This window comes from Rosa rugosa, chromosome 5, assembly GCF_958449725.1.
Source record: "Rosa rugosa chromosome 5, drRosRugo1.1, whole genome shotgun sequence".
Classification (NCBI taxonomy): domain Eukaryota; kingdom Viridiplantae; phylum Streptophyta; class Magnoliopsida; order Rosales; family Rosaceae; genus Rosa; species Rosa rugosa.
In genome coordinates this window covers 47,610,150-47,631,548 of record NC_084824.1, presented here as the reverse complement: position 1 = coordinate 47,631,548, position 21,399 = coordinate 47,610,150, and the positions used below count along the sequence as shown (strand labels likewise).

Below are 21,399 nucleotides of genomic sequence, written 5' to 3'. Positions count from 1 at the left end.
TTGTCTTCGGTGTCAACTTGGCAGTAGGACCGATTCTTGCACCGATTGGGTAGTCGTCTGCTTTGGTGAAGTGTACTAATTATTGTTGACCGGATCTGCTTCATGCCTTTCGTCTTTGTGACTTGATGTACAAAGATGAGAACGGACGTGGTGGGGATGGCTTCGATGCTTGATATGCTCAAAGCAAGCGCACAATTTAACCCTCATTGTAGTCGTTCAATTGCAGTATAATGATAAAGGGATCGTTCACGACAAGGATTTGAGGGACACTTAAACTTTTCACGTTGTGCCTGTAACAAAGTAACTAAAAACGTTAGTAGACTAAACTAAAAACGAAAACAAATCAAAACCTAAACTAAGTATGACGTTAAAGATGAAAAAAAAAAAGATTATGGAAGAATGATATGATGACAAATATTATGAAAGATCGATGGTGAAATGCACGGAATTTGAAAGAAAAAAATAAAGAAATATTTTTAGTTCACTCTGTGCAATTTTTACTCAACACTCACACAACCAAAATCAATTGACAATGAATAAAATTAACCTATGGATAAGGTCTTAATTTTTTCATGTAGGATTCATACTCTCAACATGTTAATGCATGTCTAGCGATTTTTCAAGCCATAAACGTGGACAACATATATTATGTGATGTGGATCATGTGTGGCCGTAAGGTATGCCCACATTGGATAACCTGCTCTGATACTATAATAAAGTAATTTGGGCTGTACAATCAAAATCAATTGGTAATGGATGAAGTTGAACCAAATCCTTATAAATCATAGACAAAGTCTCTAGTTTCTCGTGTGGGATTCATACTCTCAACAATCTTGGACATGCAATCGGTGATCAATCCCGATAAATATCCGATTGTATATGAAGCTTTGGCAATGTTACTTGCTATGTTCCAAGCTTCTATTCTCCTCTGCCATCTCTGATTTTCTCCCTTAATCCAACTAATTTCTGATCATCGCCTCCTTGTGACTGGACTGCTCAGCCACTAATGGTGGACCTTCGCCTTTTTGCGCAGGCTTCACCAATTGTTAACCGGTACGTTGGACCCGGCTAGTTGGATCAAACAGCCTCCTTCCCTTTATTATCCCATTGTATGATGGAGCCCCCCCTGCTCCCCACTACTGAGGAGCTGCTGCTTTGTTTCGGTTTGATCTTTTCTTCTTTATTTCCAGTTGCCAAAAGAAAAAGGGTTTTTGTCCATTTACCCCATTTTTAGGAATTTTTTTCCCACTAACCCCATTAAGTTTTTTTAATTCCCTCTTACCCAATACACTCTAAGAGAGTCTTCCCTAATACCCAATTAAGATTTTTTTTTTGTTTTTTATTTTTTTTAATACCATTTTACCCCTTACCCCTTTGTTACTTAGAGAGAGAGAGAGAAAATGGAAGAGAGAGAAACCATATGAGACATCGCCGGAGCAGGTCACCGGCAGCCGGAATCCGGTCACCGGCCGCCGGATTCCGGTCAACTTTCGCCGGATTCCGGTCACCGGCCGCCGGATTCCGGCCAACTTTCGCCGGATTCCGGTCACCGGCCGCCGCTCACCGGACTTTTCTAAAAATCTCTATTGCCCCCAATAGACGTCTATTGGCCCCCAATAGAGGGTATTGTCTATTGCCCCCCAATAGACGTCTACTGCCCCCCAATAGAGGGGCAATAAACTTCTATTGCCCCCCAATAGACGCCTATTGCCCCTCAATAGAACTTTTGGTAGCCGGAATTGGAACTAATATCCCTAAAATTAGACAAATAAAACTTTGATTAAAGAAAAAAAGAAGAGATTATATCAATTTAAAAACGTCTATTGCCCTTCAATAGACGTCTATTGCCCCCCAATAGACATTCAAAACTTTTTTTTTCTTTCCTTCTGTCCCATTACTTAAAAAAAAAAAAAAAAAAAAAAGGGCACATAGAAGCACATGCTCTGCCCTGTCCACATTCACATCCAATGCAATGTGTATCTACATAGCGCAACGCCAACCATGATGACAACAAACAAACAGACAAGAAAGACTCGTAAATGAACCTACGGAAATGCATCGCAAATGGCTTTATACCTTCCTCAATCACCATATTCCGAAAGAGCGTTGCGCCACACTTATTGTCGCCATTTCTTCACATTCGCATCGATCATGCAACACCATGAATTAACACCTCGCGGCTTCATTTGATCAAACACTGAGCGTGCTTTCTGTACATCCCCCAAACTCTTATACCCCGAAAGCATTGTGTTCCACGCGGCCATGTTCTTCCTAGGCATTTCGTCGAACAGTTGGTGGGCAATTCAGCAAACGAGACGTCGAAGTAGGATTTGAGAAGAAAAGACGCAACTTACAGATCAGAACGAAACCCGGGCTTCAATGGCTTGGAGACCCGGCGCAGTTCCTGACCTGCACCAGTCGAATTTGCTCCGACCGAGGAGAAAGTGTGCAGATTAGCGCAGAGGAGACAGAGAGCAGAGAGAGAGAGTGCAGATCGGCGCGGAGGAGACGGAGAGGAGAGAAAGTGCAGATCGACGCGGAGCGGAGGAGAGAGAGAAAGATGGCGCTGTGACGAGGGAGCTCTGACCGGAGAGAGTGCAGATGCCGGCCACGTTTGGGGGGAGGGGGGAGAGAGAGTGTGCGCGCCGATGTGCTGGACAGAGAGAGAAGAGAGTGGCATGTATGTAATTATTTAATTTGACTAAGGGTAAAATTGTCTTTTTATGTTAAATGGGGTTAGTGAGAACAAAAATATGTTGCTGGGGTAAATGGGATAATTTTGGCTTTTTTTGGTGCTATTGGTCAAGGACCCAAAGAAAAAAAGAGGTTGCAGTCAATTCTTTTGGTCTGAAGTCTTCTATTAATTATTTAATTTTTTTGTATATTTAATTTGGTCATATTCTTTATTAATTAATTAGTCTACACATCTACCGTTCTCCAAAATATTTAAAAATATTAGCCTACTTGCATAGTTGCAATTGTCTTTTAGACACTACAAGCGCGTTTAACAGATGCATTTGATACCATCCTACTTTTTTGTACCGCTGCGTATTTATCCCCAATAAAAGGCTTCTATCTTCATATCAGTACAGAAGCTAAGCCTACAACTTACATAATCGAGAGCTAGAGATAGAGAGAAAGGGAGATCATAAACATGGAAGAAATACGTGAGGCTGCTTTAGCTTACTACCATAACTTGCCAGAAGACCTACAGAAGCTGGCATCAGAAAAATTCAAAGAAATTGATTCAAATGGTAATGGCACAATAAGCATCAGGGAATTCAAGAAGAGTATGGGAAGCTCTTTCGACAATGACTCCGTGATCATGAAGAGAAGCTTCAAGGAGCTGGACAAGAACGGAGACGGCAAGTTGGATTTCAACGAATACATCACTCTTTACTACCTTGTAGAGAGCGGTAGGGTGCTGATTTATTGTGCGGGCGATGGATGTGAGGCCGCACCTTTTCTCAAGGGACTCTATTTTACTTGCGTCGACTGCTTCCACCATAACAAAAATGAAACTTTCGATCTCTGCACCTCCTGCTACCGCAATGCTGACTTTGTTCATGAACACACCAACTTTGTGGATAACCATGTGTTACTTCGTTCCAAGGCTGCTTGTTGTGAATCCACATCTGAGGTAACAATAAGTCATATCTGATCTTAGGAAATTTCCTATCAAAACTAAACCGGAAGTTTTGGCATATGATCGGAGACTCTCTCTTTTAAGTACTGGTTTGATAACATAACAAATTAGATTATATACTCCATGCATATTATTGATTCAGTAATGATCCTATACTTTTGCATATCAATTGAAAACGTTACCTGACCAACTTCATTTTTGTACCTAAGAGCTATAGCTTGGTGCAAATTTATCTAATACATCATACTTGAGTAATCATAACGATGAATTTATTTGAATGTGTAGCCATGCTCTTCTGGGTCTGATTCTGAGTCCAATCAAGTTAGTCGATCTGGATCAAAGAGAGTGGAAGTTAAGCGATCTGGATCAAAGAGGGTGAGTTTGTTCTCTTCACAAGCAGTCGACTATACTTCTTTGCCATTCAAAACTGTTTTCAGTATACTTCTTTGCCTTTTAAGGTAGTATTATCACGATGAATTTGACTTCAGCTAAACACATCCTAGATAAACAAACACTATATAATACAAGACAAAAACATTGGTGCGTGACATCTCATCTTAAATTTTTAATTGGAGTTAATTAGCTATTTGGTCTGAGTATATTTTAAATTATACATTTTTTTCATTACTTACCTGGTAACTGGGTTAATATGCTCACCATCTGGTATACTTTAATAGCTATATAGGGTCATTGTTCTTTATTAATTGAATTTGTTGAATTATTTCTGCAGAGGGCAGTATTTGGAGCAATCAAATCTGGAGTGGGCGTTGCACAGGCAGTAGGAAATGTTGCAGCTGATGCTGCTTCATGCAGCATTATGTGATCGATCTACATCCATTTGTAACAGTTTCATCGTATTTCAATAAGCGTGTAATGCATATTGACTTTGACTTAATGCGTGGAGAGAATAAGGATTATTAATGTTAATTCATTGTGTAAATTATGAGATTTTTTTTAGTGTTTTTATCATTTTATCTTTGCTAGGGTTTTAATACATAAAGCCTTCGTGTTACAATCTCTTATCTTGCAATGTGAATGTCCCATTACAAAATTTTTGTCTAGAGGACTACTGTTGGTGAGGAAAAGTTCTGATTAGGAATTTGACCCAACAATTAATGCTGACTGGAGCGGGAGCTGAACCGGGGACGATCGAGAAGCTTCTATTTGTCGTTGACTTGATGTTGACGAAGTGAAGACCCCTCTTGGCTTCGTAACTTGTCACCGCTCCTTGATCCCTCTTCGTCACCTCCCTCTATAGTCTCCCTCCGTAGTCTCCCTCCGTGACCTCCCTCCGTAGTCTCCCTCTGTAGCCTCTCTCCGCCCAGTAACTTTTCTCCGTTACCTCTCTCTGGAGTCTCCCTCCGTAACCTCCCTCTGAAGTCTCCCTCCGTAGCCTCTCTCCGTAATCTCCTTCCGTAGCCTCTCTTCGTAATCTCCCTCCATAGCCTCTCTTCGTAATCTCCCTCCGTAGCCTCTCTCTGTAATCTCTCTCCGCTCCGTGGCCTCGTCGAGGAAGCAGAGACTCCTCTTCGCCGTTGGTGTGAAAGAGGAGGGGGGGTACTTGCAAAAGACTCTCTGATGCCTAAGTCAGTATTTGTCTGAGTCAAGTATAGAAGTCTTAACTAGAGTTCGCTTTCATACCTGGTAGTTATGTCCCTATTTATAGGTGACTTACAACTTCGGCTGCAAGTAAACTTGCATGGCAAGTTTCCAGCAACTTGGATGGCAAGCCACCATTAACGCCATATTCACTCCTGCAATAACCGCCACTTATTGGCAGCCATGATTGCCGCACTAAACGCCGCATTGACCGTCGCATTTACAGCTACAATAATAATCACATTTACTATCGTCATCGCTTCCCTTTAATTGCCTCGATTGTAGGGTTAAATTGGTTGACTACCCCCACAATGCCCCCAAATTTTCTCCTTGGGAATTTATCCCAAGAGAAAATTTCCTGAGCTCAGATTTTTCTTCGCAACTTGTCTTCGAACTTCTTCTTTGGGCACCCTAGATTCCTCTCTGGACGCCCACTTCTAAAATAAGTCTTTAGATATGGTCTTCTAGGCCCAATTTAGACCACTGAGGCCCACCCTGTCTCCAAGACCAAATTCGGTCTGACCTCTCTCGGGCCCGAGCCCAAATTTAAACCTTTTTTTTTTTTTTTTTTTTTAATTTTAGGACGAAACGGGTGGGGTCCAACCCGGATTCCCCTCAGTCCTACCTGGACTTCAGCTTGCCTTAACCTGGACACATTTCAACCTGGCTCCGCTCCCAGCTCCACAGCGACCCGACTCCGACCCCATCCAATGCGATTCCAACCTGACTCCGGCCTGATTTTCCTCGATTCCTGCTGTCAAAATCCGGATTTTTCTGGGTTCCGATTTCTCCTTAATTTGGCATGTGATTCGGTGCTGCTCGACCCCTATAAAGAGGTTCCCGATCCCGACTTGTTCTCCACACTTGTCCTTCAGACGGCCCCGGAGGCGCCTAGTTCACCGTTTCGACAGCCACACCCCGTGACCCCCGCTCCACGACTCTCTCATACCCGGATTTGCTTCATCGTGCCTGACCCGAGCCGCTGCCAGCCTCGACGACGCCAACACAGCACCGCGTGGCCTGAATGCGCTCGACTCGAACTTCTGAATCCTTTACTCGCCGCACTACCCCTCGGACCTCCTGCTCCGGACCTTGCCCCCGCCCCGGCTCCTGGCCCTCAGGCCACGTATAGGAAGGTCGACGCCTTCGGCCCCGTACCCAGATTGAGTCGCGTAAGTCTCTGCCTCTTTCTTTTCTTTTTCTTCTTTTTCTTTTTTGTTTGCTGACCCCTTTAATCATTTAATTCCAGCTTCCGCTATTTGGGCCAGTGCGTCGAATCCGATCAAATCAAAGCTGCCATTTGTAAGTTTTTCCTTTATTTTTATTTCCCAATACCAGCCTCTGCTTTGGGATAGTGGTTGAATTGCAATTAACCCAAGGCTGCTTCTTTTGTTGCACGTGAGCCTCTTGCTCTTTACTTTCACTTCAGTCTCACTTTTATATGGTTATTATTGCTTCTACTTGACGTCCGTTTTTGTTTTCCACAGCTTCGCCTTTCGTTTCCATGGCTCGCATCAAATTCACCGATTCGACCTTACCTAAGAAAGGGAGCTCGGAGTCAAGTGGTGAACCTACGCTTTGGCAACCGACGCATTCGATTCTGGAGAAATGCGCTGAAGTGTATTCTATCCCAAAATCGGTCAAACTTTCAGCCGTTCCTGTAGACGCGGATATCTACATGGGTAGGAATATTCCCAACGATGCCTTGATCTTGTCTCTTGAGCACTTGCGTTATGTCAGGTTCCCTATTCACCCTGTCTTTCAGCTCATGTGGGCCGTACTTGGTCTACATCCGTTTCAACTTAATCCGAACTCCTACCTCATGTTATCTGCCTTTTTGATCATGGGTTTGAAGTGGGAAGTTTCCCTGGGATTGTCTGATTTCCTCTACCTCTACAATTGCTCCAAGCTAAGCAAGTATTTTCGGTATTTCAATTTCACACCTTTTCGGAAGATGAAGGTGTTCGCAGGGATTTCCATTCATGACAGTGATTGGAAATCTAGGGCTTTGATGATCTCTGGCGATTGGCAATCTCCTGAGCTGGACTTGCGTCCTCCGAAGGCCTTTGCAGATGACCTCGGTATATATCATGTATTTTGATTACACTGTATTATGATCGAATCTTCCTTCCAATTGTTTATTGAGTTTGACTTGTCATCTTGCAGCTTATAAGATTTCTCAAGCGAAGTTCGACCTTTCCCCTAGTCGCGTACAATGGCTGGAGACTCATCTTGTCGAGCGGGGATGGTATCCCTCTCAGTTCGCAACCCTAGAGAATTTTCTTGACACAGTGTCCAATCGTCCTTCGGCTTTGTTTGGCCCATACCAAACACGTGTGAATCAGTGTCTTTTAGGAAAAACGTTAGCACTCCAGGTTGCCCGCATGGAGGGCCATTTCTATGTATCCGAGCATTGCGAACCTCTGTTCACAAAATATCTTGCTATTAAGGACACATTTAAAACGGTCGTCCCTGATTCTGGGGTCGTGATAGCTGGGGAGGACGACGCGGACGAAAGGTCAGAAGAGAGGGGGGAGGGGTTCAACGGCGACGATGTAGGGGAGAGACTGCATTCCCACGTCATGAGGGAGTTACCCCAAATAATCCCCCCTCCTCGAAAATTGAGGAAGCAGAAGGCTGAAAATGCTCATGACAGCAATGACCCCTTGCATGCTCCCTCCATAGACTTGTCTCATGGCGCCCCGCCGTCCTCTCCTTCTCGAGGGGGCTCACTTTCCCAAAGACCTGCCCTGGGCGAAGCCGCTGATCCTGCTCTTCAGAGAGCTTCTTCGTCTCAAGATGATCCAACCGTTTTCATGCCGCCGTCGCCACCCAAGGCTTTGGAGCTCAAATTCAAGAAACGAGACGGCACCTATATCTTAGCTGGGGAGTCCCTTTCTTCCAATGGCTTGGCGGCGTCGGCTGTGGCCAGCGCCTTTGTATCGTCACATCCTAAATTAGGAGGTCATCCCAAGAGCCCCATGGCGCTGTGCGATGACGTTTGTGTCTCTCAGCTTGATGTGAGTACCTTTACTTTTCCCTTCTTTACACTATCTCTGCTTCCTTTAACTAATTCTCTCTTGTTTCCCTTTTCTCTTGTGCAGGCTCTCTTGGCATCTCATTGCCTCTTGCGCGGCATTGACGCTTTGCATACCAAACAACAACAGAAACTCGACGAGGTGAATTGTAAACTCGAGTTTAAAGAGAAAGAGCTCAATGATCAGATGACAATGGTGGAATTGGCCTCCGTTCTTAAGGACAAGAACTACGAGATAACGAAGCAGGAGAATGACCTGACCTTAGTAACTCGAAGCAAAGACGAGGAGTTCTAAAAAGGTGCTGCTCAGATGAAGCGCGTGTCAGCCAAATACTTCCGACTCAGGTGGAATCAGGCTCGGACCAAAGAAGACAAAAGGCGCTACGTAGGCCCTGACGAGTTTGACTGTTTTTATGGGTTTAATCCTATGGGTTATTCTCCCATTTGTGGCATGCGGCAGGAGATGTCCCGTCGCCGGCCTTGAGCGCGTCTGAGGAGGAGGTGTCATCCGCCGCTTGAGTTAGATTGACGATCAATTTCTCCTCCCGTACTATGTGGTCCTGACGGCGCTCCTTGGTTTTGGAACTTTCGAGGCTATTCATGTCTTACCTTACTTTTATATTTCATGCTTATGTAATAAAAGTTGCACGAGAGACGACTACTATTTCGTCTTCATGAATCAAGGCACTAGTTGTACTTTCTTGATATTTCAATAACATATGAAATTAAATTTTAAATTTCACTTTTGAACATGTCTCAATTACCTTTGAAAAAACAAACTAACCTTTCCAAACACTGGCCACTTTGACGATGATCGCCGTTCTCAACAGCTTCGTTGACGGTTACCATGACCGCATCAACCAAACTCTAAAACAACAGCGTTGGTCTCCATAGCATTAACGATGGCCTCCGTGCCCTCTCTTGGGCTACTGCTATCGGCTCCACGGCCCTTTTGACCTTTCATTGGAGTCACACAATTTTCAAATGCAATTTGCCAACTCTCAAATGCACTTACCTCCCCTAGCATGCCCCTTATTTTTCTTCGCTGTGCTCGCATACACAAGAAGAAAAACAATTTTAAGTGCTTTATCCGCATATGCACTTCGTCATCATAGGCTATCTTTGTAGTTTTTCTGGGCAGGGCTTGCTCGAAAAGATGTTGCCCCCAATCCCTGCAGGGATAATCTGGGTCATGCCCCCACGCTTCGCAAGTGTCGTGGCCGTCTCACCCCGCATCTGCGAGGGTATGGACCATCTCGCCCCACGTCCTGTGGTGGCGAAGCCAGCTTATCCCGCGTCTTGCGGAGGCAAGGACCATCTCACCCCACGTCCTGTGGCGGCGATAAGATCACCTCGCCCCACATCCTGTGGTGGCGAAGCCTTCTTACCCCTCGTCCTGCGGAGGCAATGACCATCTTGCCCCATGTCCTGTGGTGACGACAAAGACCACCTTGCCCCACGTCCTGTGGTGGCGAGGCCTGCTTGTCCCGTGTTACATCTCGAACCTAAATTTACCGGTTTACAAGTCTTTCGAACGATAAACGACATTTACCGTTACTTTTAACTCCGTTTCGATCTTTTAAGGGCCCTAAAAGGTGACTTTTTGTATTGTTCGCCATTTGAGAAAATTTTGTTCATGAAAATAGTAGAGGACGTTAAACCGAGTCCGTGCATATGTGGTACGTAAAAATCGAAGTTCGTATGGGAAAGTTATAAGCGAAAAGGTAAAGTTACTGTTCATGGTAACTTTCTATAGATATGGAAAGTTACTGTGGTAGGTCAGAAATCAACCTACCCCAGGTAACTCTCTCTCTCCCCTCCCCTGAGCTCTCTTTCTCCCTCCCTTCGGCCTCTCTCGTTTTTCTAGCATATCTCCGGCATCCAGCGTCCAATAGGCGTGCCACCGGCTGGGTAGGACCACCTTCTCCTTCTGCACACACTAGTAGTGGTGGTTCACGATGATTTGGCCGAAAAACTGCATATCGAAGCTTCAAAGTCTACTGTAGCAGTTAGGAGTTTTCCGGAAAATTCTTCCATTTCCGACCATTTCCGGCCGCGCCACCACCCATTTCTTGGAGTCCTCTTCATCGTGGTTCAACCCATGCCAGTGGGTAGCGGCAATTCGGATTACGGCAAATCGACGACGAGAAGCATCTCACGGTTTTGAGATAATTTCAGGTACTTAGACTTGAAATTGAGCTTTGTCACAGTTATGAAAGAGGTTTAGAATGTTGAGATGATCATGCTGTTGAATTTTGGTGAGCGGAATCAGAGTTGGCCAACGGCGCGTAAGGCCCATGCGCCGCCACTGTTGGTGACGCGTGGAGGCGCGTAGGGCTAGTTTTTAATTCCTGTTTATGTACCTATTCGCCGCTTTGAGATTTCTGAAAGATTTTCGAAATGTGATTTTCGATGGAATTATATTTCTTGTTTATTTATCAACTTTCGGTTTTGGCATTGGGAATGTCTGGGCGATGATTTCGGATTTGGTTTTGTTTTTGATTTATGATTTATAATTTGATCTAGCTTATTTGTTATTGATTTGAGATTATTTTGACGTGTGGGACGCGTCGTTGATTTAATTGAATTATCACGAGATTCTAGAGTACGGTTGGGAATCGTACTCATGATTTCACTTGCGAGATTTTGGGGAAGCCTTATGGATTTATGGATTTACTGGTTTTCAAATGTTTTTTCTATGCCATACCGATAGTGATTATTTATCATGCTAGCATGTAATCTGCCTTTGTGGTGACGTGATGGGATCATGGAAGCCCGTCCACCTTTGTGGCGCTAGGTTGCTGCCTTTGTGGCGATAACTTTGAAGCCCAGTATCCTATTCGCCGCACGTAGTGGCGTAAAGGTATATATGGGAGTATTGGAGTACTTTAGCCTGGGAGGCTATCACCCGAGCCTGGGAGTCTTATTCGTATGGCTGTCATCTTCCCCTACTTTTATTTTATTATTTTTGACTAGCAGGGCTAGTCTGATTTTACTTAACCAGCGGGGCTGGCTTGTTTTTACGAGATTCTTGGATTTAAAGAAATATGTTTTATAAACATTGCATGCATCGAGGTTTTTGGACTACATCAGATTGTGGGAATGTATTAAATCTTATTTCATTTAAAAATGATCTTCTTTATTTATTTTTGTCTACTCACGCTAACGTGTTTTTCAATACTTTCCCCTGGGCCATTTGGTTTCAAATGCCCAGTTTGCAGACCATATTAGTTGAGATCGGGCGTACATGGAGTCGAGGCATAGTCAACAGTACAGCTTCCGAATATTCAACTTATTTATGTTTTCCTAGTTTACCTTTCGTATTAGTATTGCTCTGATAACCTGTGGGATTAATATTGTTTAAGTTGAGACTTGTATTTTGTGAAATGGAAGATGTTGTGACTTGGGGAGCAGGGTGGCTCCAGGATTTGAGGATGGTATTTGATATTTGAAGTTTAAATGTTTTTCTACAGGTTTTGGATAGTCCACTTTTAGGGGAAGTTCCGCCAATTTTTTGGTAGAATTTCTTCTAAGGTGGACCCCGCAGGGCCACTTCGGATTTCAGGGTGAAATCCGGGGCGGGTCTTGTCACCCCGCGTCCTGCGGAGGCAATGACATCCCACCCCACGTCCTGTGGTGGCGACAAAGACCATCTTACCCCACGTCCTGTGGTGGTAAAGCCAACCTACCTCGCGTCCTGCGGAGGCAAGGACCATCTCGCCCCACGTCCTATGGTGGCGAGGCCTGTTCCTGCCATGCGCAATCCAATACAAGAACGAGAAGGGAAAAACTATTACCTTTAACAACCTGTCACACTCGATTTACTCATCACGAATTTGTCGTTGACTTGATGTTGACGAAGCGAAGACCCCTATTGGCTTCGTAACTTGTCACTGCCCCGTGATCTCTCTTCGTCACCTCTCTCTGTAGTCTCCCTCTGCAGTCTCCCTCCGTAACCTCCCTCCGTAGCCTCTCTCCGCCCCGTAACCTTTCTCCGTTACCTCTCTCTGGAGTCTCCCTCCGTAACCTCCCTCTGTAGTCTCCCTCCGTAGCCTCTCTCCTTGGCCTCTCTTCGTAATCTCTCTCTGCCCCGTAACCTTTCTCCGTTAATTACCTCTCTCTGGAGTCTCCCTCCGTAACCTCCCTCTATAGTCTCCCTCCGTAATCTCCTATATTATGCTCATTGTTAAAGCTACTTCTAAAATCCAAATGAGTACATGGCCAACAATCCAAATGAGTACATGTAGGGTTAAATTGGTTGACTACCCCCACAACTACTAAAACTATTACTACTAGATGCTCCGGGCTTTCAAAATATTGTGTCGATTTTTTTTTAAATTTTTTTTTATTTTTTACTTTTCCCTTTTTTTTAAAGAGGATCAAAGGATTTCACTCCTGCCCCCATGGTGACTCGAACCCATGACTTCGTACATAGGTAGTGGGTGCTCTAACCACTGAGCTAACACCACTTCGTCGAAATATTGTGTCATTTTGTTTCAATCCAAATGAGTACATGTACACCACTTCGTCGAAATATCTCCTATCTTCTAAAATCCTCCCTCTGCTAAAGATGCTCTCAATCCAAGAATTTTTCAGATTATGCTCATTGTTATAATCCATGCACTCATATGCAGTCACACCTTGAGAACCAATAATCATATCAAAGACATCCATTGTGTTAATCTGGACTTATATGTCTAATTACCAAAAAAAAAAAAAACAAATATGTTAACAAATATGGTAGTTCCTAGCCATTTATTTGTCAACTGAACCAAGAATCAATCGACACAATATTTTAGAAGTACATGGCCAGCCAAAATGACATTATAGCTACTTTGGCTAAAAGTTTACTAAAAAATTACTAGTATTGTTAAAGATGCTAAGTTGGATAGCATTGGCCATATTATTAGGATGGGCGACCTCATAAAATACCAAAAACAACTTGTTGTCTTGCAATCATAAGTCATAACAACAATGACAATTAGGTGAACCATATTTTAGGTAACTATATTATATGTGGCATATGTGATGATACAGCCACATCATCTAATAAAAATTTATAATCGACTGGTTTCTATGCCACATTATTACATGCCATATAAAATAGTTTTCAGGTGATAATCAAAAATGTGGTTCGCAGCAAGTTGTGATTGAAACTGACTGCTTACAAGCAGTAAATGAACTCTACAGTTTAGCTCCAAACTTATCTTCCCTTGGCAATCTAATTGATGACATTCAAGTTGCAATGAGGAGTAATCCGGGTGTCCAAATCATTTTTGCTTCTCGTTCTTGTAATAGAGTAGCTCATAGTAGCTCATAGACTAGCAAGTATGGCTTATGAATCTGCTCAAGGAATTGTGTGGTCTGATCGTATTTCATACTGCATTCTTGACCTTGTGCAGCAAGAATATTGTACTCCCCCTTAATTCTTGCATCTTTCCTCAAAAAAAAAAAAAAAATCAAAAATGTTGTTCACTTATCTTTTTTCAATTCCTAGACATCATAATAAAGTAATGTTAATGTTATCCAGTATATATAATTGAACGTATGTACGTGTTCAATACATATGAATTAGTGTCCAAAATAGATGAGAAAAACAATTAACTCAAGATAAGAGGCTCATCAAAATCACTTACATATACAACATATATATATACGAGGAATTATACACAAACGGTTGGAAAGGACAGAAAAAGACAATTGGAAGAGAGAAGAATTAATCGGGGAGATGAAAATGTAGAACGATTATGAAAACTAGTTTAATTACTAAGAAAATATAAGTTCACATGAAATGAGAGCTACTCTCAAATTTTAACTTTTGTAGTTAGTAAACATTAAGTTCGCTTGTATATGTTTCTGTTTTTTTTTTTTATAAAAAGAACTAGAAAATAGTCATTAATAAGGCCAGAACGACACATAGGGTTGTAAATAGACTCGATACAGCTCTAGTTTGATTCGTATTTAACTCATTTTTAGCTTGTGTTGGTAAGATAAATAAGCCGAGTTTTTAACTCAATATTGAGCCTGATAGGAAAACGAGCTGAGCTTGAACTATAATATATTTGGCTCATCAAGCTTGTGAGTAGCTCGTATTTTTCATGAGTAACTCGAACTTGTTAAGCTCGGCTCATGAGAATCTATAGTATTGAAATATTATTTTTTCTAATAAAAAACTAATTTTTTTCATTGCCTTTTTTTTTTTAAAGGGGTTTGGAACCCAGCCTAGCTGGGAGGCTCAGCCCCACACCCGGTTCCATTTATTATATTAATAGTAAAATTTTGCATCAGGGGGGTGGGGGGGGGGGGAGACGTATCACCTAAACCTCGAGCTACAGATAAACAATGACAATAATCCTCATAGAGAACATCGTGAATAATAGCAGGTGTCTCCCCTAACCAAATATCATCAAATGAATCACTACTAGCAAGATGTGCAAGCCTATTTGCAACACCATTTGCTTCACGGTAAATATGTCGGACTCGGATAGAATGGAAAGCAGTAAAGTACTCTTTACAATCATCCAAAACCCGACTTATCTCAGAGAAATTCTTCTCCTCACTCTTAAGAGCAGCAATCAAGATGGCAGAGTCGCTTTCAATGTCAACGTCAGCCCAACTTTGGTAAATCCCAAGAAGTAGACCAGCTCTACACGCCTCCGCTTCCATATTCAGAATCGAGTGTGCATGTACAAAAGGTCTAGCTAAAGCAGCAATACCCTTGCCTGAGTCATCTCTTACCACTACTCCAATACCCCCACGACCATCCTCCAAGCAAAAAGCTCCATCAACATTAATTTTAAGTCTTCCACTTGGTGGACACTGCCACTTAACCTTAGGCCTGCCCTTTTTCCTAACTGCTTTGGGATGATATTTCTGATAATCCTCCAACAAACTCGACGTCCACTGCACCAAATTCATGGGTTGAAAAATAGCCCCCTTCCACAATATATTATTTCGTTCGGTCCAGATTGCCCAAAGCCCCATGAAAAAATAATCCTGTTGATCCATCGTGAGAAAATCCATCATCTCCATTATCCAGTCCACCACATTACCTGCTGGGTGAAGCCGAGCATCTAACTTCAGAGGCCCAAAAAGCCAAAAGCAAAGAAAAGCAGGACATGATTTGAATACATGCGTACCTGTTTCCAACTCTCCCATGCAAAAAATGCACTGTGGGTCCTCCACCCTAATCTTCCTTTTCACAAGTGATGACTTAGTAGGCAGGATACCATGCAATAAACACCAGACAAAGGATTTCACCTTTGGAGGCACCCGGGCTCCCCACAAAGCCACCTAATAATTACGGTCCACTCTGCCGCACCCATTCAGAGACGTGGAGGACTTGTCCGTGCTGCACATGAAATTGTTAAGCACATGGTACCCACTTCGCACACTATAGAGGCCTTTCCTATCATAATGCCATATAAGACGATCCATCCCCCCCCCCCCCCCCCCCCACGCAAGCTCAGAGGGATGCATGCAATTTTCTCCACCTCCCCCTCTGTAAAAAGCTCCCTCATAAACTCTAAATCCCATTCATTTGTATCAGCATCAATCAAATCCATCACCCTCAACTCCTCAGTACCTTCCACCCTAGGCGAATATGGCCTAAAATGATAGGGCACTACTAGAATTTTGTTCATATACATCAGTCCAGAACCGATGAGAAACAAAAATTCGACCGATGTCTTAGTGGGTGTAGAGAAAGATCAAAAAAATCAGACATCGGTCGGAAACCGATGTCCAGGACCACAACGCACATCGCTTCTAAAACACAAATCAATATATAATCGTTATAATCATCATAATTTTGTATGTTAACTATATTTAAATCTTTATATTTTCGCATTTCATGCTTAATAAAATATATGTCGAACAATACGTACGTGAACATTTGCATCGAATTCTATTTCAGAAGTGATGTCTCGTTCCCTTCTAGACATCAGTTACCATAAATTATTGTTTGTTCTTGGCCATTTTTACGTGTAGCTTGCCACATTATTTTCCTAGGAACGATGTCTGTATCTTTAGATGTCATCGGTTTTTTTTTAGGAATGATGTTTCCTTTCACACAGAACATCGCTTTCATTTACGTAAAACGATGTCCAATGGCTTAATATACATCGCTTCCATTTACGTAAAATGATGTCCAATAGCTTTATATACATCGCTTGCTTTCACATACACCGATGTTTTGTTCCATTGTAGACATCGTTTTTGTTTTTTGCAACCGATGTTCTTGGTTTAATGGTACATCGGTTTACTTTGTGGCATGTGATGTGTACGTTGAGAATAGATTACATTTTCGAGTTTAAAAATCGATATGCACTGGTTTTTAGTACATCGGTTCTGTAGACACATTTCGATAGACTGATTATCATAAGACATCGATTTTCATTTTGGTACCGATTTCTAATCTCTCAACTGACTTCGTTTTCCTTGGCATTACTGTTTTGTTATGCTTTCATATACATCACTTCATTTTGACAAGAATGATGTGCAAAGTTTTCATGTAGCTGCTGCTGGGAAAAGAAATGCATTACTCATCATCCAAAAATTGGGGCTTTCCATTAATTTTCTTTCCAAATTCTCCAATTCAACATATTTCACAAAATAAAACCCCACAACCTACATAGGCTAGCCTAGCAGCATATGAGCAACAATATACAAAAGTTCTACACCAAAATTTGCTACAAAGCAAAAAACTAGCCTTACTCAAAAATCATCTTGGTAGTCAAAAGTACTCCTACACCAAACTCTGTATATAATCAGCCACTTCAATGCGCACCTCATCAATTTCAGGTCAAGAGAAAATATACCTTCTGCAGTTCCATTGACAAATCATCCATGCACTCAATAAGAAATTCCATTTTCCTCTCTAGAAATGGCAAGTTGATAATTGCAGACGATCATAATCACACTGAAACAGCAACACTTGATAAAATAAGTACTCAAATAATCTGAAAATCATGTAGAATTTCCAATAAAAGGATCACATATAAACCTGGATAACAGGTGTATCAGCTTCCAACTCCGTCATAAATGCACTAATAAGTGCAGAGTTTGAAACTTTGATCTGTCAAGTTCAAGCAAAATAAACATTTACAAACCCTCAAACAAATATCAAGCAAAACCAAAAAAGAAAAAAGAGGCTCCAAACAAGTCACCACGTGCTACCGGAAATGATGGGTAGTCAAGAATTTTCATTGAAGAACATATTTTTAGGAGGGATTGAAGAACATTTAACTAACAGTCAATAAAATATCTTGACGACCCTTTAAAATTCTGTCATAGTATACATTTTCAGCGCCCCAGAATAGGTTTTTTTTTTTTTCAAAAGGATATCCCATCTTAAGTTACTTGAAAGAATTACCGTTAGCAACATCTGAGACTCATTTTTGAACAGCTGAATAGTATCACTATCAACAAATTCACTATGATTTATTTTCCCTAGCATCTATGTATACAATAAATCATTGGTTAACTATGGGTGATAATAAAAAGGAATGACATAGAGAGCAAAACATGAGAAAGAAAGAAAGAAAGAAAGACTGTATTATGCTACTCCAAACTCCAAAGATATAGAACTTACAGGTATTTCCTCAAAGATATCCACCCATGAAAGGTTTTTCTCCCTCAACCTATTGCACCAAAACAAATACCAAATGAATTTGCATCCAATATTATAACTGTACACAATAACATCAGAACAAAAATTTTTCATACTTCTCCCCTGTAAAATTGTTACTGCGGTAGAGCTCCATGAATGAATCAGAAAGCTTCAATGCCTTCAGTGCTAAGACTCCCTGATTGGATTTCAATGGATCATAAATGATGCACACACATCGTCTAATATTTTCCTGCAAAGAATATCAATAAAAGCATACATAAGAGGCACAGAAACCATGTCTGTAAGAGAAATAAAATAAAAACGTAGAAGTAAAAATGATAACTCATAAGATATGAATCTAATGCAGTACCACTTCAACTAAAATTATGGAGTAGAACTTTTAGCTAATATCTGGAATCCAATGGCATCATCAGTAACAATTACAAACAAATAAAAATAAAAAATAAAATAAACACTTTTCAGACTAAAAACAAGTGTTCCTCATGATTTTTTCGGATATCAAAATTAGTCAACCTTGTATTGACTTCTATACAAATGGAGTAGTTACATCTGTGACTACAGTAATTTTAAGCATTTATTTGGATTTATAAGTCTTCGGTAACAAGTTCTTGATGTGATATGGCAACGGCAAACTCTCTTTTTCTGAGAGAAGATGGACCAATTGAAAAAGAGAGAGATGGAAGAAGAAGAGAAAACTAGAAAAGAAAGGAAATAAAAAAAAGAAGTGAGGGTATAATGGACATTTGAGAGTGGAAGAGATTGCCACGTCAGCTATTTCACAGAGTTTTTGGACGAAGAGTAACGGAATGGGCCTATCGGTCCAAAATTGAGACTACAGGGAGTAAACATGTGAAATTAGAAGGACAGGGACTGAAGTGTTTTTTGGGTAAAATTTCATGAAGTAAACAGTATTTAACCCAAATAAAAATTTCAAACTTAAGTCTGGCTCCAGTTCGATAAAAAGCAATTGAGCCGAGCTTAATCACCTTAATATTCGCTTCAACTCGGCTCATTTACAACCCTAACAACACATACATTAGATTTTCAGGCTCAATCTATAGACTTGAGGACCAAACAAGCAATCGAACCTGACAAATACTGATAACTGAAATCACTTAAGCTCACTTATTCAAGCAAACTTTCTAACATTAAAACAATTCCGACACCCTAATTCGTTACTAGATGTTTACAAAAAGCCTAGGCATGCAATTGTGGTGCAATTGGAAAACATAGAATCAAAAATCAAGTGATCTTCCTCAATGCTAGAAAGTTGAAATAAAAAAATAAACTAATTAAATTAAATTTTGCTTTTGCCCTCATGATAGAACCATCACCAACAGTCGGTAAGTTAGTCGTAGTGGTGCAGCCATCTTCTTTCTTGAAGCATGAGGGGTCTTGTTCTTGCTCCCCAGAGGGTGACTGTATTCCTCGAAACAAAAGGCATTTTCAAAGGATATGAGACATAGATCACCTGGCTTCTTTTGGATATGAAATGGTTTGTCAACCACCCAAATTCATTGAAAGTAAAAGTGAAGATCAGCCGCTACAAACTTGGTGTAGGTTAGAAGCTTGCCCAACAAATAGGATAGAAATTTGGGAAAATTTCAAGAACAGTAATGAAGTATGGTCCGTTCTAACTTTTGGTGAATCAACTTTCGAAACTATCAAAACGGTACATGACTTTCAAATCTCGACCTAATTTTGGTGTATGCCGTTACATGCTCCGTTAATTAATGTGTTTTCAGTCAAATTTTTTAGGGTAAATCAGTCTTTTCAAGGATGATAGGAAAAAAAAAACAACAACTAAACTGAGCACACATCTCTTTCTCCCTCGTATTGACCGCAGCCAACCACCGTAGCTGAATTCCCATTCCCTCCGATGACCACCCATCACCGAAAACCCATAAAACCCAGCTTCACCTCACTCTCCAAACCATGTTCCTCCCTATCCAAACCCTCCAAATTCCTCTTCATCTCTATGGCCTCCCTCGTCTTCCTCTCCCTCCTCACCCTTACTCTCTTCCACTCCCTCTCCTCCGCCGCCCGCCACCGCCATCGTTCCACCACCACCGCCGTTACTCAAATCCAACTCGCCTGCAAAGCCACCCACTTCCCCAACACGAGTCAATCCTCCCTCACCCAGTTCTCTAACATTCCCCCAAACCCGATCCCAATCGAGACCATCAGACTGGCCATCCGGGTCTCCGACAACGACCATCGGACCTACGTCGCCGACTCCGTCATTATACATCCGCAGCATCCCCTCATACGTCAGCCCCTTGTCGTCGTCGATGAAATCACCGTAGGTCCAAAACACCTCATCCAAAATGGCATTGATCTGCTCGTCGCTGAACTTGGCCTATAGCCACCACAAGCGCGACCATTTCCTCCCTTTAAGCCCTCCGACATGGTTGACGTCAAATTGGTAGAAAATCCTCTTGACATTCTCTGATTTGCTCCCTCTCATCGCCATTATACCCTGTAATTAATTTTCTTCAATTCTTGGTAGGGTTTGAAAGGGAAGAAGAGGAAATTGGTACAAGCTGTGATGTGATTGGTATAAATGGAAAAGGAGTGAGGGACCAAAAAAAAAAAAGGGAAATCTAATTCATCTGGGGGGTTAAATTTGTTGAATACGAAAATTACAGGGGAGTTTGGTTTGGTGGGTGTGGATTTGGAAGTGGAGGAGATGCGGTGGTCGTGGCATGGAGGAAGAGGCTGGGTCTGAGAGAGAGAGAGAGAGAGAGAGAGAGAGAGAGAGAGAGAGAGAGAGAGAGAGAGAGAGAGAGAGAGAGAGAGAGAGAGAGAGAGAGAGAGAGAGAGAGAGAGAGAGAGAGAGGAAACTGTAAAAATATTATATTACCCTTTAACAAATGAATAATTACATAAACTTAACGGAACCTGTAACGGCATGTACCCAAATTGGGTAGAAATTTTAACTTGATGTACCGTTTTGATTTTAACAAATTTGATTCGCCAAAATTTAGAACGGACCATACTTCATATACTGTTCTTTAAATTTTCTCTAGAAATTTTTGAGTTGAGCCGCCTCCAAACCTAGTCAAGTCAACTGCACCACCACCCTTGGCAAAAGCCAAGGAAGCGACGAAACTAGAAGTGATGGAATTGATGGTTTTCATAGAAATGAACTCAAAAAGATGAAATTAAAGTTAGGGTTTTAGTTTAGTTTTTTTTTTTTCGATGACAGGGTTTTATTTTAGCTTGGAAACTGTAAATGATGAGAGAGTTTTTTCTCTCCTACTTACATATGTTTCTGTTATCATGTACGTACGGGATACATGAATTAATTAAAGAGGGCTTCTATTCATACCTCCAAAATTTCTATTTGAGCCTCCAAATTTTATTTAATAATAGTTGACTTTATCAACTCTATTAAAATTACCAATAAAGTCACAAACCATAAGAACAAAAAAAAAAAAAAAAAACTCTTCCTGATCATCAAACCCATTCAATTAAGTTGTATCA

The 21,399-nt window shown here is 41.6% G+C and overlaps 1 protein-coding gene and 1 long non-coding RNA gene across 3 annotated transcripts; one reads left to right on the top strand and one right to left on the bottom strand.

Moving 5' to 3' along the window:
• The first annotated feature begins 927 nt into the window (after positions 1-927).
• LOC133710290 (uncharacterized) lies at positions 928-8,957 on the top strand. 2 transcript variants are annotated; one of them, XM_062136327.1, is made up of 8 exons: positions 928-1,053; positions 3,088-3,640; positions 3,932-4,021; positions 4,377-6,417; positions 6,495-6,547; positions 6,733-7,326; positions 7,412-8,265; positions 8,350-8,957. In XM_062136327.1, the coding sequence occupies exons 6-8, from the start codon at positions 6,750-6,752 to the stop codon at positions 8,575-8,577; spliced, it is 1,659 nt and encodes a 552-aa protein (XP_061992311.1). In that variant the 5' UTR covers positions 928-1,053; positions 3,088-3,640; positions 3,932-4,021; positions 4,377-6,417; positions 6,495-6,547; positions 6,733-6,749; the 3' UTR covers positions 8,578-8,957. The 2 variants fall into 2 exon arrangements, with proteins under 2 accessions (XP_061992311.1, XP_061992310.1); XM_062136326.1 differs by lacking the exon at positions 928-1,053 and having other exon boundaries at positions 2,816-3,640.
• Positions 8,958-17,136: 8,179 nt separating this feature from the next.
• Positions 17,137-18,128, bottom strand: LOC133708185 (uncharacterized). Its single transcript, XR_009845650.1, has 4 exons — positions 18,009-18,128; positions 17,875-17,923; positions 17,287-17,358; positions 17,137-17,202 (listed from the first exon to the last, which is right to left on the bottom strand). It is a non-coding gene; the product is annotated as an uncharacterized LOC133708185 (long non-coding RNA).
• Between the last annotated feature and the right edge of the window lie 3,271 nt (positions 18,129-21,399).

Excerpts from the sequence above, each read along its gene's own strand:
- LOC133710290 (XM_062136327.1), top strand. The coding sequence starts at position 6,750 with ATGGCTCGCATCAAATTCACCGATTCGACCTTACCTAAGAAAGGGAGC. Across the intron at positions 7,327-7,411 it reads GGCCTTTGCAGATGACCTCG|CTTATAAGATTTCTCAAGCG; the intron begins GTATATATCATG and ends GTCATCTTGCAG. Across the intron at positions 8,266-8,349 it reads TTTGTGTCTCTCAGCTTGAT|GCTCTCTTGGCATCTCATTG; the intron begins GTGAGTACCTTT and ends TCTCTTGTGCAG.